This window comes from Natrix helvetica, assembly GCF_964273705.1.
Source record: "Natrix helvetica genome assembly, chromosome: 1".
Classification (NCBI taxonomy): Eukaryota; Metazoa; Chordata; class Lepidosauria; order Squamata; family Natricidae; genus Natrix; species Natrix helvetica.
Window position 1 is genome coordinate 59,791,346 of NC_138548.1, and position 11,284 is coordinate 59,802,629.

Below are 11,284 nucleotides of genomic sequence, written 5' to 3' on the forward strand. Positions count from 1 at the left end.
AAAATGCCCAGAATCATCCAATCATGCACCTAAAGGTTCCTTCTTATGCCCACCCACCCTTTCTAAAAGAGTCCAGGTTATCATGACCATGCAGGACTCTGCAGATCCAGTGAACCTGAAGTACACTTTCCCTATCTTATCACTGGTCAATAAGACTCCTTTCTAGTGAAAAATCATGTTCTGTTGAGGGGCAGTTTAAGGAAGGAGCAAATAAAGTTGCATTATCAGCAAAACATGTCCATGAGGCCACTAAGTTGACTTCAAGCTGAAGGAGACCGTTTTCGTGTTTCATTTCCTCTCTTTTGATCTTCCGTTTTTAAATGTGCAGAATGAAAATACAGGCTGGAAAATATCACAGTAATTATTTGCCTTTCAAAATTATTACATTTAGTGTTAATCAACACACAACAGTTACATAAAGCCAATAACTTCATATTTCTGAATGATATAGCCCAGATCGGTATATTTACAGGCACAGCTCTCACATATCAAGCATGTTAAGTCTCATCAAGCATGACATTTTGCCATTCAGCAGCATTCTTTCTACTTTATTTCCAGCCAAAATTATTGGTTTCCTTTAAGGCTTTGAAGTTATTCAGTGGTACATTACCTATCAAATAAAGAATGCAATAAAAGAAGCCTCTAGCAAAGATGTTACTACAGCTTAAAATGTTTGCCTGGTAGTGTAGCTCAGCTGGGAACAGTCAATTAGCTGCACAGCAATAGCACTTAGACTTATATAGTGCTTTACAACCCTCTCTAAGCGGTTTACAGTCAGCATATTGCCCCCAACAATCTGGGTCCCCATTTTACTCATCTTGGAATGCTGAGTCAACATTGACTTGCTCAGAACTGAACTCCTGGCAGTGGGCAGTTAACCTACAATACTGCATTCTAACCACTGCGCCCACCATGGCTCCTTCTCCATAAGAGAAAATGAGTGGCTTATTTCTTATCATAAACAGCTAAAAAGCCAGCTGACCACAAGAGAAAGTTCTTACAATGGGAAGAGCTGTGGATAAGGGGATTTTCAGCAAACCGAACTTGCCCACTGCTTTTGACATGAGCCTTTTTAATAAGTGCACAATTCCCACTTTCATGGAACTCTGGAGGTTACATAGGTGATTTGGACAATATTTCTGCAAGGCTCAATGAAGACGGTATACAAGCTTTTATCTTGACAACTGGCTGGAGCACAAAGAAAAAGCAGGGAAAGAAGAGAAATATTCCTATCCAGACTTTTTGATCTAGAGCAGGGGTGTCAAACTAAAGGCCGGGGGGGAATCTGGCCCACGGGGTGCTTAGATCTGGTCCACGGGGCCGCCCTGAAAACAGTGAAGGACTGGCCAATGGTGCCTCTGCTAGGCAAAATGCGAGCTCGGGAAAGCCGCACACCGCTCTCTTGAGCTCCATTTTTGCTGGCAGAAGATTGCAGGAGGCCCGTCGCAACCGAAAACGGAGTTGGGGAGCCCATTTTCTCTGGCAGAGTGCTTGGGCCATCACAGGTGCCCCCGACATGAGTGACGTTGAGCTGGCCACACCTACCCTAGCCATGCCCGCTTGTCCCCTCCCCCAGGTCACCCCTGATTTAGAGTGTATTGAAAAGGTCTGCATTGAAGTGTGGTTTTTTATGCACTTCTAACCTTTTAGGGTGGGGGGTGTAGTTAAGAAGGACGATTTACGTTCCCAAATGCATGCAATCCAACAAAACATTGGAAAGAAATTATGTAAAGAAGGGTTGGGAGAAAAACATTCCCTTCCAAAAAGAATTTCTCTGAATCCCTGTGGGCAGGGCTGGAACACTGCTGATTGCTTCATTTTAAGGCCAGTGACCTCCTTTGACCCAGGGCACAGCTTGTGCAGCCTGGCTTGTTCCTTTCCGTGCACACAAGCACGCATCTATTAGGTGGAACCCAAGAGGAAAGCAGAAAACTCACACGCAGACACATGGCTTCCTAACACATTAGAAATTCCTGATGCCTCCTTTAGCTACCGCTAGTAAACAGACTGGAAAGAATTTAGGAACACGGGCTTTGGGGCTTTCCCTGGGCTTTGAACTCCACATATCTTAAGCTTGAGAAACAGTTTTAATCAACTCCACTAGGTGGCAGTGCAGACATTTTAAATTGAGACCAGCTGTCTTCATTCAGGCAGGAAAAAAGAGGGGGGAGGGCTTTTAAAAAATCGTCCACTAATTACATTGAAACTGGGCATTTCACAGTGCAAAGATTACAAAAGGCAAGTCAGCACCTGCCTGCCTCCAAATGCACTTCTAACCTTTTAGGGTGGGGGGTGTAGTTAAGAAGGACGATTTACGTTCCCAAATGCATGTCAATTTTTTCCACACCCATGGTCGTTGTCCCCCCCCCCCAAAAAAAAACCACAATCCACGTTCTTCCCGTTGCAATTTATAGGGCAAAACAATACGAAGTTTGGGGCAAAGTTCTGGAAACAACTGCAGGAAATTAGCCTCTCACGAATGCACTTCTGCCTGCCTTGCAGCAGCTGTTAAAAGACGAAGGAAGCCGCGAAAATTGGGCAACTTTCAAACGTGAGCAAAAAATCGCTATGCACCAAACTAAGAAAACCTGGGGCCGTGAACAGGGATTTCCGTTACCGAGGAAAAATGGAGGTGCTGCCCCAAATTCACAGCTTTTAAGATTCCCCTTCAAGAACGGCTTTGCAGTGCGAAAGGAAATTCCCCACTCTCCGCCCTGCGAGAAAGACCCAGCATCTTTTCCCAACCGAAAAGAAATTACAACCCAATGAGGGGATTCCCAAAGAGGGTCCTTTTGAGGGATTGCAAGCTTTTGTCTACCCCTCACCTCGATCCGTGCAAATCCGCAAGGAATCGCACCGAGGGAAGGCAAGAAGCGCAAAAAGGCTCCAGGGAGGAACAGAACGGCCTTAATCACGGCGAGTTGTACAGTCAAAAGAACTTTCCCTTCTGGGGGGGAGGGAGGGAGGGGGGAGGAAAAAAAATTCCAGAGAATGACTGAGGGAGGGAATTCCTCAACCAGGGCACCCTTTTCTCCGCCACAGCAGCCTTTTTCAAGCAGGACCAGACTAGTTTGAAAGCCTCGCCTTCCACTTCGGCTGGGAAATTCCCAGCCGCGCAGGCTCCGCCCCGCAGAAAAAATCCCCTTCGCCGAAGCTCTATAGGCGAGCGCTGCCTCCGCCCGCCAGAATCTCCGGAGAGAACTTTGCAACTAGTTGAGGAGCGGCGAGCGGCGGAACTTGAGCGTTTGCGCGCACTCGGCCAAGGTCATGCTGAGCCCCGCTACTTTGGACGACCCGATGGATTTTACGATGGACGGGCATCCCCGGGAGGCGTTGAAAAAGGACAGGCAGCTCAGCCTGATCCAGGACGACAGGCACGACAGCGGCTTAGGCTCCATGAAAGACGACGAGTTCGAAAATCTCGTCCGGGAATTGGAGGATATCCGAATCCAGCCTGTGGAAGCAGACTCGGGGAATTTAGCCCAGCCTTGGAAGCAGTTGGTGACTGAAGATGGAGACACGTAAGTCTTGGGGTTTGCAAATGGGGGGTGGGGGTGGAAAGCGAGAGCCCTCTTCCCTCGGTTCACGTTGTTGGATTCCGCGCATAGTGCAAAAAAGTGCATCCCGTGGATGTCGCACTTGACGTTCGCAAACCTAAACCTGCCGGGAGGGGAAGGGAGAAAGTGAAGTGGAAAGCGAAGTAAAGTTGTGCGCTTCTGCGTGGCCGTACGTTAAAAGTATTTCCACGTTGCCTTTCGGTATTGCTTTGATCTTCCACGCCGTCGCCGCCACCCCCACTTCAGCATTCAAAGTCTATTTTAGAAATATAGCAAGAGGGGGGGAAGGGGATTACCAAGGAAAGGCTGGGCGAGGAGGAGATTGAGTGGGATTTGCAAACCAGGGACATCAGATAGGCAATCGTAGATGAAATGTATGTATTTATTTTCATGGGTTGAAGTTAATTTAATTTATTAAATGGGCTTGAGTGCTTCGATCCCTTGAGAATATGCATACATCGTAGTGCAGAGGTGTCCAAACTTGGGGACTTTTAAGACTTGTGGACTTCAACTCCCAGAATTCCCCAGCCAGCAAATGCTGGCTGGGGAATTCTGGGAGTTGAAGTCCACAAGTCTTAAAAGTTCCCAAGCTTGGACACCCTTGCCATAGTGAGAAACGGACGTTGGGCGTAATTGGTTCAAAATTACGCCCGATGGTTTCGGAAGACGTGTATCCGAGTATCTGGCGCCTTTAAACTTAAAGAAAAAGAAAAAGAAAAAATTCCAAACCTAGGTTGACACCCGAGCCCGTGTACTCTGAATCACCTTTGGGGTTTCCTGCCATTGCGTCGGGATTGGGGAAAAAGGAGTGGGAATTTCCGCGTCGATCCTTAGGAACGAAGGAGGAAGCGGAGAGGCCTTGGGAAGAACGATCCCTTGGATGCCCCCTCCTTTTTCTCTCTCTCTTTTTTTGTTTGTTTGTTACCTTTAAAAAAAAATCCCGGGGTTTTTTGCAAAACTGGGTTTTCCCCTCCCACGTCGCTTTCTTGTACTCGGCCGGTGGCCAAGTTGTGGAACTTGGTGTACTGGCGGAGAGAGGGAGGAGCCTTCACTAGAGGCGCCGGGCGGGGTGCTGGGTGAAGTGCGCTGGAAAGTCCCTGGCTCTTTGCCCGGAAACACTCAGCTTCTCCACGGAAAATACCAGGCTGCAGCAATGCGCGGCCCTGAAAACCCCAGGCTTTCGAAATCGCCTTCTTTCCCCTATGACTCCAGTAGGCACGTTGCCCACGTGATGAAGAGAACAAACTTATCCTGGAATTTTTTTATTCTTTTTTTTTGGCTCATCGGGTTTTTCCCACTGTTTTCCTATTGCAGGATTCTCCATCTGGCTATTATTCACGAAAAAAAATCCTTAAGTTTGGAAATCGTTCACCAAGCAGGACGGGATGCTTCTTTCTTGAATTTCCAGAACAATCTCAACCAGGTACCTTATTTGCATTTGCATTTTCGCTTGACCTGCAAAAGGGTCAGACGGGCTATATAGGCAGCATGGGGACAGTTTCAAATAAACTTGTAAAACAATAGATGAACGAAAGGGTACAGTAAGAGAAAATCACAAAGCAATATAAATGCCAAGTATCAAGTCTCATAAGAGCAAATATTTTTTCTTAAACTTGTTTGCCCATTGCCGGCAATAATTTATGTTAAGAATATTTAAGGATCCTTGGATTTCACTAGCCTGACTTACAATACAATACAATAGTAGAGTTGGAAGGGACCTTGGAGGTCTTCTAGTCCAACCCCCTGCCTAGGCAGGAAACCCTAGGAAACTTAGAAGTGGCTTTCCATGGTTGGTGGCAGAAATGGTTATTGGCCTGAGGGCTCCAGCTGTGCTTGCACACTCGTGTCATATTTTCACAAACATTTGGAAAGAAAGGCTTTCAAAAGTAAGGAAGTAGAACACCAGTGGAGTTCATACATCTGATGCGGCTTAGCATGTTGAGTGATCCCAGCCAATACTCAAAATACTGGAGAATGCATTCCATGAAAGAAAAAAAAGAAGCATTGATAAATATTTTAGATTCCTTTTCTCAGCCATGCAAGCTCACTGGAAGACTTTAGCCAATCACTGCTTCCTAACTTATTTTACAAAGTTTTCTGACAAAAAGTGCAGGAGTAATATGCACACTACCTTCACTTCTTGGAGAAAAGGCAGCCTGTAAATCTGATGAATAAAATAAAGTTGCAATTTTTTAAAAGACTGCTGATCCTGAACATGCATAATACAATACATACAAAACAGAGAGTCAGAGTAGGATTCATTAACTGAAATACATGAAGGATTGTATGGCAATATGTATAGCAAAGAGATTGTGTTGTTTTTCTAGCAGATTGCCTTATCTTGTCACTTATCCTTTTGTAGACTCCACTTCATTTGGCAGCAATCACAGATCAGCCTGAAATTGCTGAGTCTCTTCTGAAAGCAGGCTGTGATGCAGAAATCAGAGATTTCCGAGGAAACACACCGCTGCACATTGCTTGTAAACAAGGATCCCTCAGAGGAGTTAATGTTCTTATACAGTATTGCCAGAAGCCCCAGCTCCATTCTCTCCTACAAGCAGCAAACTACAACGGTAAGTGCAAACATTGGCTGAATGGCTCACTTCGACATTGCTGACCTTGGCATCATACTGCTGCCTTTTGATTTGCAGTATTGACCTGCATTCTCTTTGAAAGTTATTGTAACAAGTATCTGTAAAGTAAGAAATTCATCGTTTCCCTTAGCTCTGTACAGTGGCATTCCCCAAAATGAGTTCCCCTTTGGATTGTTGAGATCACAGTCTGCTAGTTGAAAATTCTGAGAATTCCCCTTTGGGATAGGTTTATGTAAAGCAGGGGTGTCCAAACTTGGCAACTTTAAGACTTGTGGACTTCAATTCCCAGAATTCCCCAGCCAGCAGAGCTGGCTGGGGAATTCTGGGAGTTGAAGTCCACAAGTCTTAAAGTTGCCAAGTTTGGACACCCCTGATGTAAAGCATTAGATGCACAAATGAAGTTTTCTTTTTTGGAATAATAGTATTCAACATATCAAACGACTTCATTTAGACAACCTGTGCTAAATAATGAATAGATTATAATATGTATGACTTACAAAATTATAGCTAACACCTTGGAGCAATTCCTTATGACAGGAAATAATGTTTTTCTCTCTCCTGTGCTTATTTAACAGGCCACACGTGTCTCCACCTGGCTTCTATTCAAGGATACTTGGCCATTGTAGAACGTCTTCTGTCCTTGGGAGCAGATGTTAATGCTCAGGTAGGTTTCTGTCTGGGGGAGAAAAAACAACAGACCATCTCATTATTTTGAAAGTAACTCTGATGCCTTTTCCATTGCTAACTAAATGTTCCCTTTTGTTTTTCACTAAACAGGAGCCATGCAGTGGTAGGACTGCCTTGCATTTGGCTGTAGATTTGCAGAATGAAGGACTGGTTTCTCTTTTGTTGAAGCATGGAGCAGATGTGAACAAAGTAACCTACCAGGGCTATTCTCCATACCAGCTCACATGGGGAAGAAATAACTCCTTCATCCAGGAACAGTTGAGACAATTTACCACCCTGGATTTGCAGATGCTATCAGAGAGTGAAGATGAAGAAAGCTGTGAATCAGAATTGGAATATACGGAAGATGAAGTAAGTTGTTGTGTGCACTGTCCATTAATAGATTATACACTGTCCATTAATAGATTATAAGGGCCTTGGATTCCTTAAATCAATTTACTTACAATTTAATTAATTTCTTTACAATCATCTGTAAAGTAAACCTTTGGATACAGAAAGATGTAAAAAAATTTCTGATTCAGTGCACTTGCATCAAGTACATTGCTGTACTAAATTGCTTTTTTAAATGCACATAAATAAGATGTGGACAAAAATACTTTGCATATTATACTGTATGGCTAGTGACCCCACAAAAGTACTGATGACACAGATTATGATGCATGCACATACACAAACACACAAAGGGTCCTGTGATCACATTTTGGGCACTAGGCAACTGTCTGAATTTAAGGCCAGCAAAGTACCCATTGCAGACACATGATTGCTTGCTTCATAATCAACACAACTTAACAACTGTTAATTACAGGCTCAATTACTGTTGTAAGTTGAGGACCCCAAAAGCCGAGAGTAGAGCTGCTTAATCATTGTTACCCTTAGATTTTAGAAAATCACATTGATGCAAAATGTGATGCTAACTTTCTTGTGTGCATTCACTGAAAGTTATTGGTGCATTGGTTTGTACATTGCAGAAGAAAGCATTTACTAGAAATACAGACCCATCTTTAAAAGAATCCATAAACTGATTTTTTTTTAATTTCCCTTGTCTAGCTTCTCTATGACGACTGCATTATTGGTGGACGGCATGTGTCTTGTTAGAGGAGAATTGTTGAAAGACTACAACTACAACCGTGTGAACAGTTGCAGAACTGCAGCAGTCACCCTACAAAAATCAACATTGTGAAAACAGCAAGATGCCAAAAGTGATTGAGTTATTATCCGTGTATGACATTGGTGTAGTAGATATCAACATGGTCTCAGGAGAAGAATTGAGAACTGCAGAGTCTACCCGTGTGTTCACTCTACAACAGGACTGGCTAGATCTATCATCTCTTGTGTCTTTTTGGAAGACATTCCATATGTTTCTGCTTGACTGATAACCTGTTCCAAAGACTGAGAGTAGGAACTCTTTGTTATGTGTAGAAGAAGAATTGTGGCAATCCTCAGACTGATTGGTTGACCATTTATTAGAAGGATAGGAATGACATACAGCAAGGGTGTCAAACTCAAGACCCGTCGGCTGAATCCGATCTGGAAATAGCAGAGGACTGTCCCGCAGTGCCTCTGGCAGCCAAAATGAGGTGCGGAGGGGCCCACGCGTGACCCGTTTTTGGTTCTGGATGGCCTTCAACAGTTTGCGGGCCAAATTGCATCCCGTTTTGGCTGGCAAAGTGCTGCAGGAGGTGTCCATCCCGTCTTCCCCCCGAGCGGCCCGTGGAAGAGAACTACAATGCTGATCCGGCCCTCGGAAGAAATCCAGTGTGACACTCCTGACATACAGGCTGTCTATTGCAAGCCCTGTACTTTGTAATATGTATATCATGTATAGTTTGTAAATTTTGTGAATAGTTTTCTTACTTGTGAGGTGCGTATTTATTAAAAAAAATGAAAAATCACCTGGCTCTGGTAAAATGGTTCTTTTGCTGAAAACAACATTCGCTTCAAATGAAATCAAGCAGCTGAAACTCAATTCATTTCCGTATATATAGAAGGGTTTTTTAAAAGTAAAATAATTCCTGCAGATTTTACTGCATTGCAGGCTATTGGGGCACTGCTCATCTCCATTTCAAGACTATTGAAGCAGTGCTGTCTGAAAACATATCCTCACTCATGTGGCTAGCATGGCTGAATATAGTGTGTGAAGGAAATAATAATAGCTCTAGGCTAAGCAACCAAGTTGACTATGATACTTATATCCAATCATGATAACTGAAAATGCAAGTGATTTGCAAGATTCTCTAGCACTGAGAATCAAGAGATTGGGGAGGGGATTGGACTTCAATTAAATATAAAGGACCAAACTAATGACAAAGGTGGAACTAATGAAGGGGTGGGTAGCTTCTGCCTTTTAAGAGCAACTATTAATAGTAAAGAAACTAGCAGTCAAGAACTATACTGCAGATTGGCACGTAGTAGTTTAGCATTAAAGGCTTTGAAAAAGATAAGAGAAATTCCTACAAAGATCAGAATCATGCAGGGAAATTTTTTTCCTGTGACACTAAAGAAATGAAAGATAAATTTTGAAAAACCAAGTCAGAAAAACCATGGATATTTCCGAACTCTGGTGTGGAAAAAGACTCTTGAGATTACCATTGATAGTTGAGAAGACAAATAAATGGATCACAGAGCAAATCAATTTAGTTATCACTCAAAGCATAAATAATCAAGCTCACATTATCACATTTGGATACATTATGCAAAGATCTGGTTTCCTTGAGAAATCCATAATCCCTGGAAAGGTGGAAAGAAAGAGAGAAAAGAGGATGACCAGCAACAAGGTAGATGGACTTGATTACAGCAATAATGGGTGCACTGTTAGGAGACCTGAAGTCAGGGGTGGGCTGCAACTGGATTCAGGAGAACCCATAGCTAACGCTATGGCCAGTTCGGAAAACCTCCAAATCTCACCCCTGGCTGGCCCTGCCCACCCCACCCCTCCCAGGAGTCTCCACATGGCCCGTTTTGGATGCGAGGTAAGTGCAGGGCCCATGCGGAGACTTGGGGAGAGGGAAAAACGGGCCTGGAAGTTCTGGAAGGCTGGAAATGGACCGGCTTCCAACCTCAGGAGGGCCTCCGGAGCCCAGGGGAGGACGTTTTCACCCTCCCAGAGGCTCAAGGAAAACCTCCAGAGCCTGGGGAAGGTGAAAATGCCTCCCCACCACCATGGTGCAGGCCCACCCAGCAACCGGGCAGAGAACCTGTTGCTGAAACTTTTGAAGCCTACCCCCCACCTGAAGGGTCCGGGGTGGGGAGGTCATCCTGATGATGGTCTATATACATGATCATGAGAGTCTGCATCAACTTTATGGCATATTATCAATCAGCCTAATGATGAAATCTTAAAACCTTCCTGGGACTTTTGTCAACTTCATTCCAAAGCACAAGAAGAGACCATGCTTATACACCATGTACATATGGCACTTGGTCATGTCTGAAGTTTCAATGGGTTAATTACTCTGGTTTTCTGAGTAGAGAAAAAAGCTGTAAGCACTTACATTGAGTGATTGCTCATGCAGACATGCAGCAAATTAATACTGTCTTGAGTCACGCCATGTTATCAATATGCCTCTTTCTGTTAGTACTAATAACCAATTCCACAAGTTTATCTTTTATGCCACACATTTTGCTCAATATGTTTAACTTTCTTACAAATTACGGTATACTATATATGTACTCAACTTCCTTAAGTATGCTATAGAATTTCCCTGTTCAATATTGGATCCTTCTCTATGTAGGTAGGATAAACAGATGGAGCGTTTAGATCTTATTAAGTTAACCTCTTGGTTTCTTTCATTACACAGTGTCGTTGAAACTTTTATAAAATATATAATCAGAGTTTCTAGCTAGCTAGTACGGTTTTTCAAATGAATGCTTAATCCAAAACCATAATATACGCAAGGGATACATTTGCCCCGTATTGCCTTTTTATAGTTCTGAGTAAGGTCCTTGAACCTTAGCCATCATAGTTTGAAAGAAGGAAACTCAAATCAGGAGATGTAAGTCCTTGCTGCCTTGCATTCAAAGTTGCTTCTTTGGAAATTATTGTAGATGGTGTCATACTGAGTCAGGGTTATTCCCATTCCTTCCATGCATTTGTCAGCATGATCAAAGGTCATGCTTTAAAACTTCCTGGTAGTATGAAAAAAATGTGGTATTCATAATGTAGTCTGCAGTTTAAATTTGAATTTGGCCTTAGAAAATAAAAATCCTGCACTTTTATTTTATAAAGAGTTAATCATTTCACTACTGCATAAATGAGTTGATTTATGCTTATTGACTAGAAGAAATAATGCCATTGGATGAGCATATAAAGGAAAATTGATTATGCTAACAGTTCCAGAAAGAAGGGCAGAAAAAGTTACTTGGGTAATTTTCAAAAACTTGTAGCTGGTAGATTCTCATAAACTTGTAGCTTATATTAAAAAATGTTCCTTAAAAATAAAATAAGGG

General features: G+C 43.2%; 1 protein-coding gene across 1 annotated transcript; it reads left to right on the forward strand.

Annotated features, from left to right (window-relative positions):
* The first annotated feature begins 3,170 nt into the window (after positions 1-3,170).
* On the forward strand, positions 3,171-8,730 carry NFKBIA (NFKB inhibitor alpha). Its single transcript, XM_081934797.1, has 6 exons — positions 3,171-3,521; positions 4,872-4,980; positions 5,920-6,130; positions 6,727-6,815; positions 6,929-7,189; positions 7,886-8,730. Exons 1-6 carry the CDS (start codon positions 3,268-3,270, stop codon positions 7,931-7,933), a joined length of 972 nt encoding a protein of 323 aa, XP_081790923.1. The 5' UTR covers positions 3,171-3,267; the 3' UTR covers positions 7,934-8,730.
* The last annotated feature ends 2,554 nt before the right edge of the window (positions 8,731-11,284 follow it).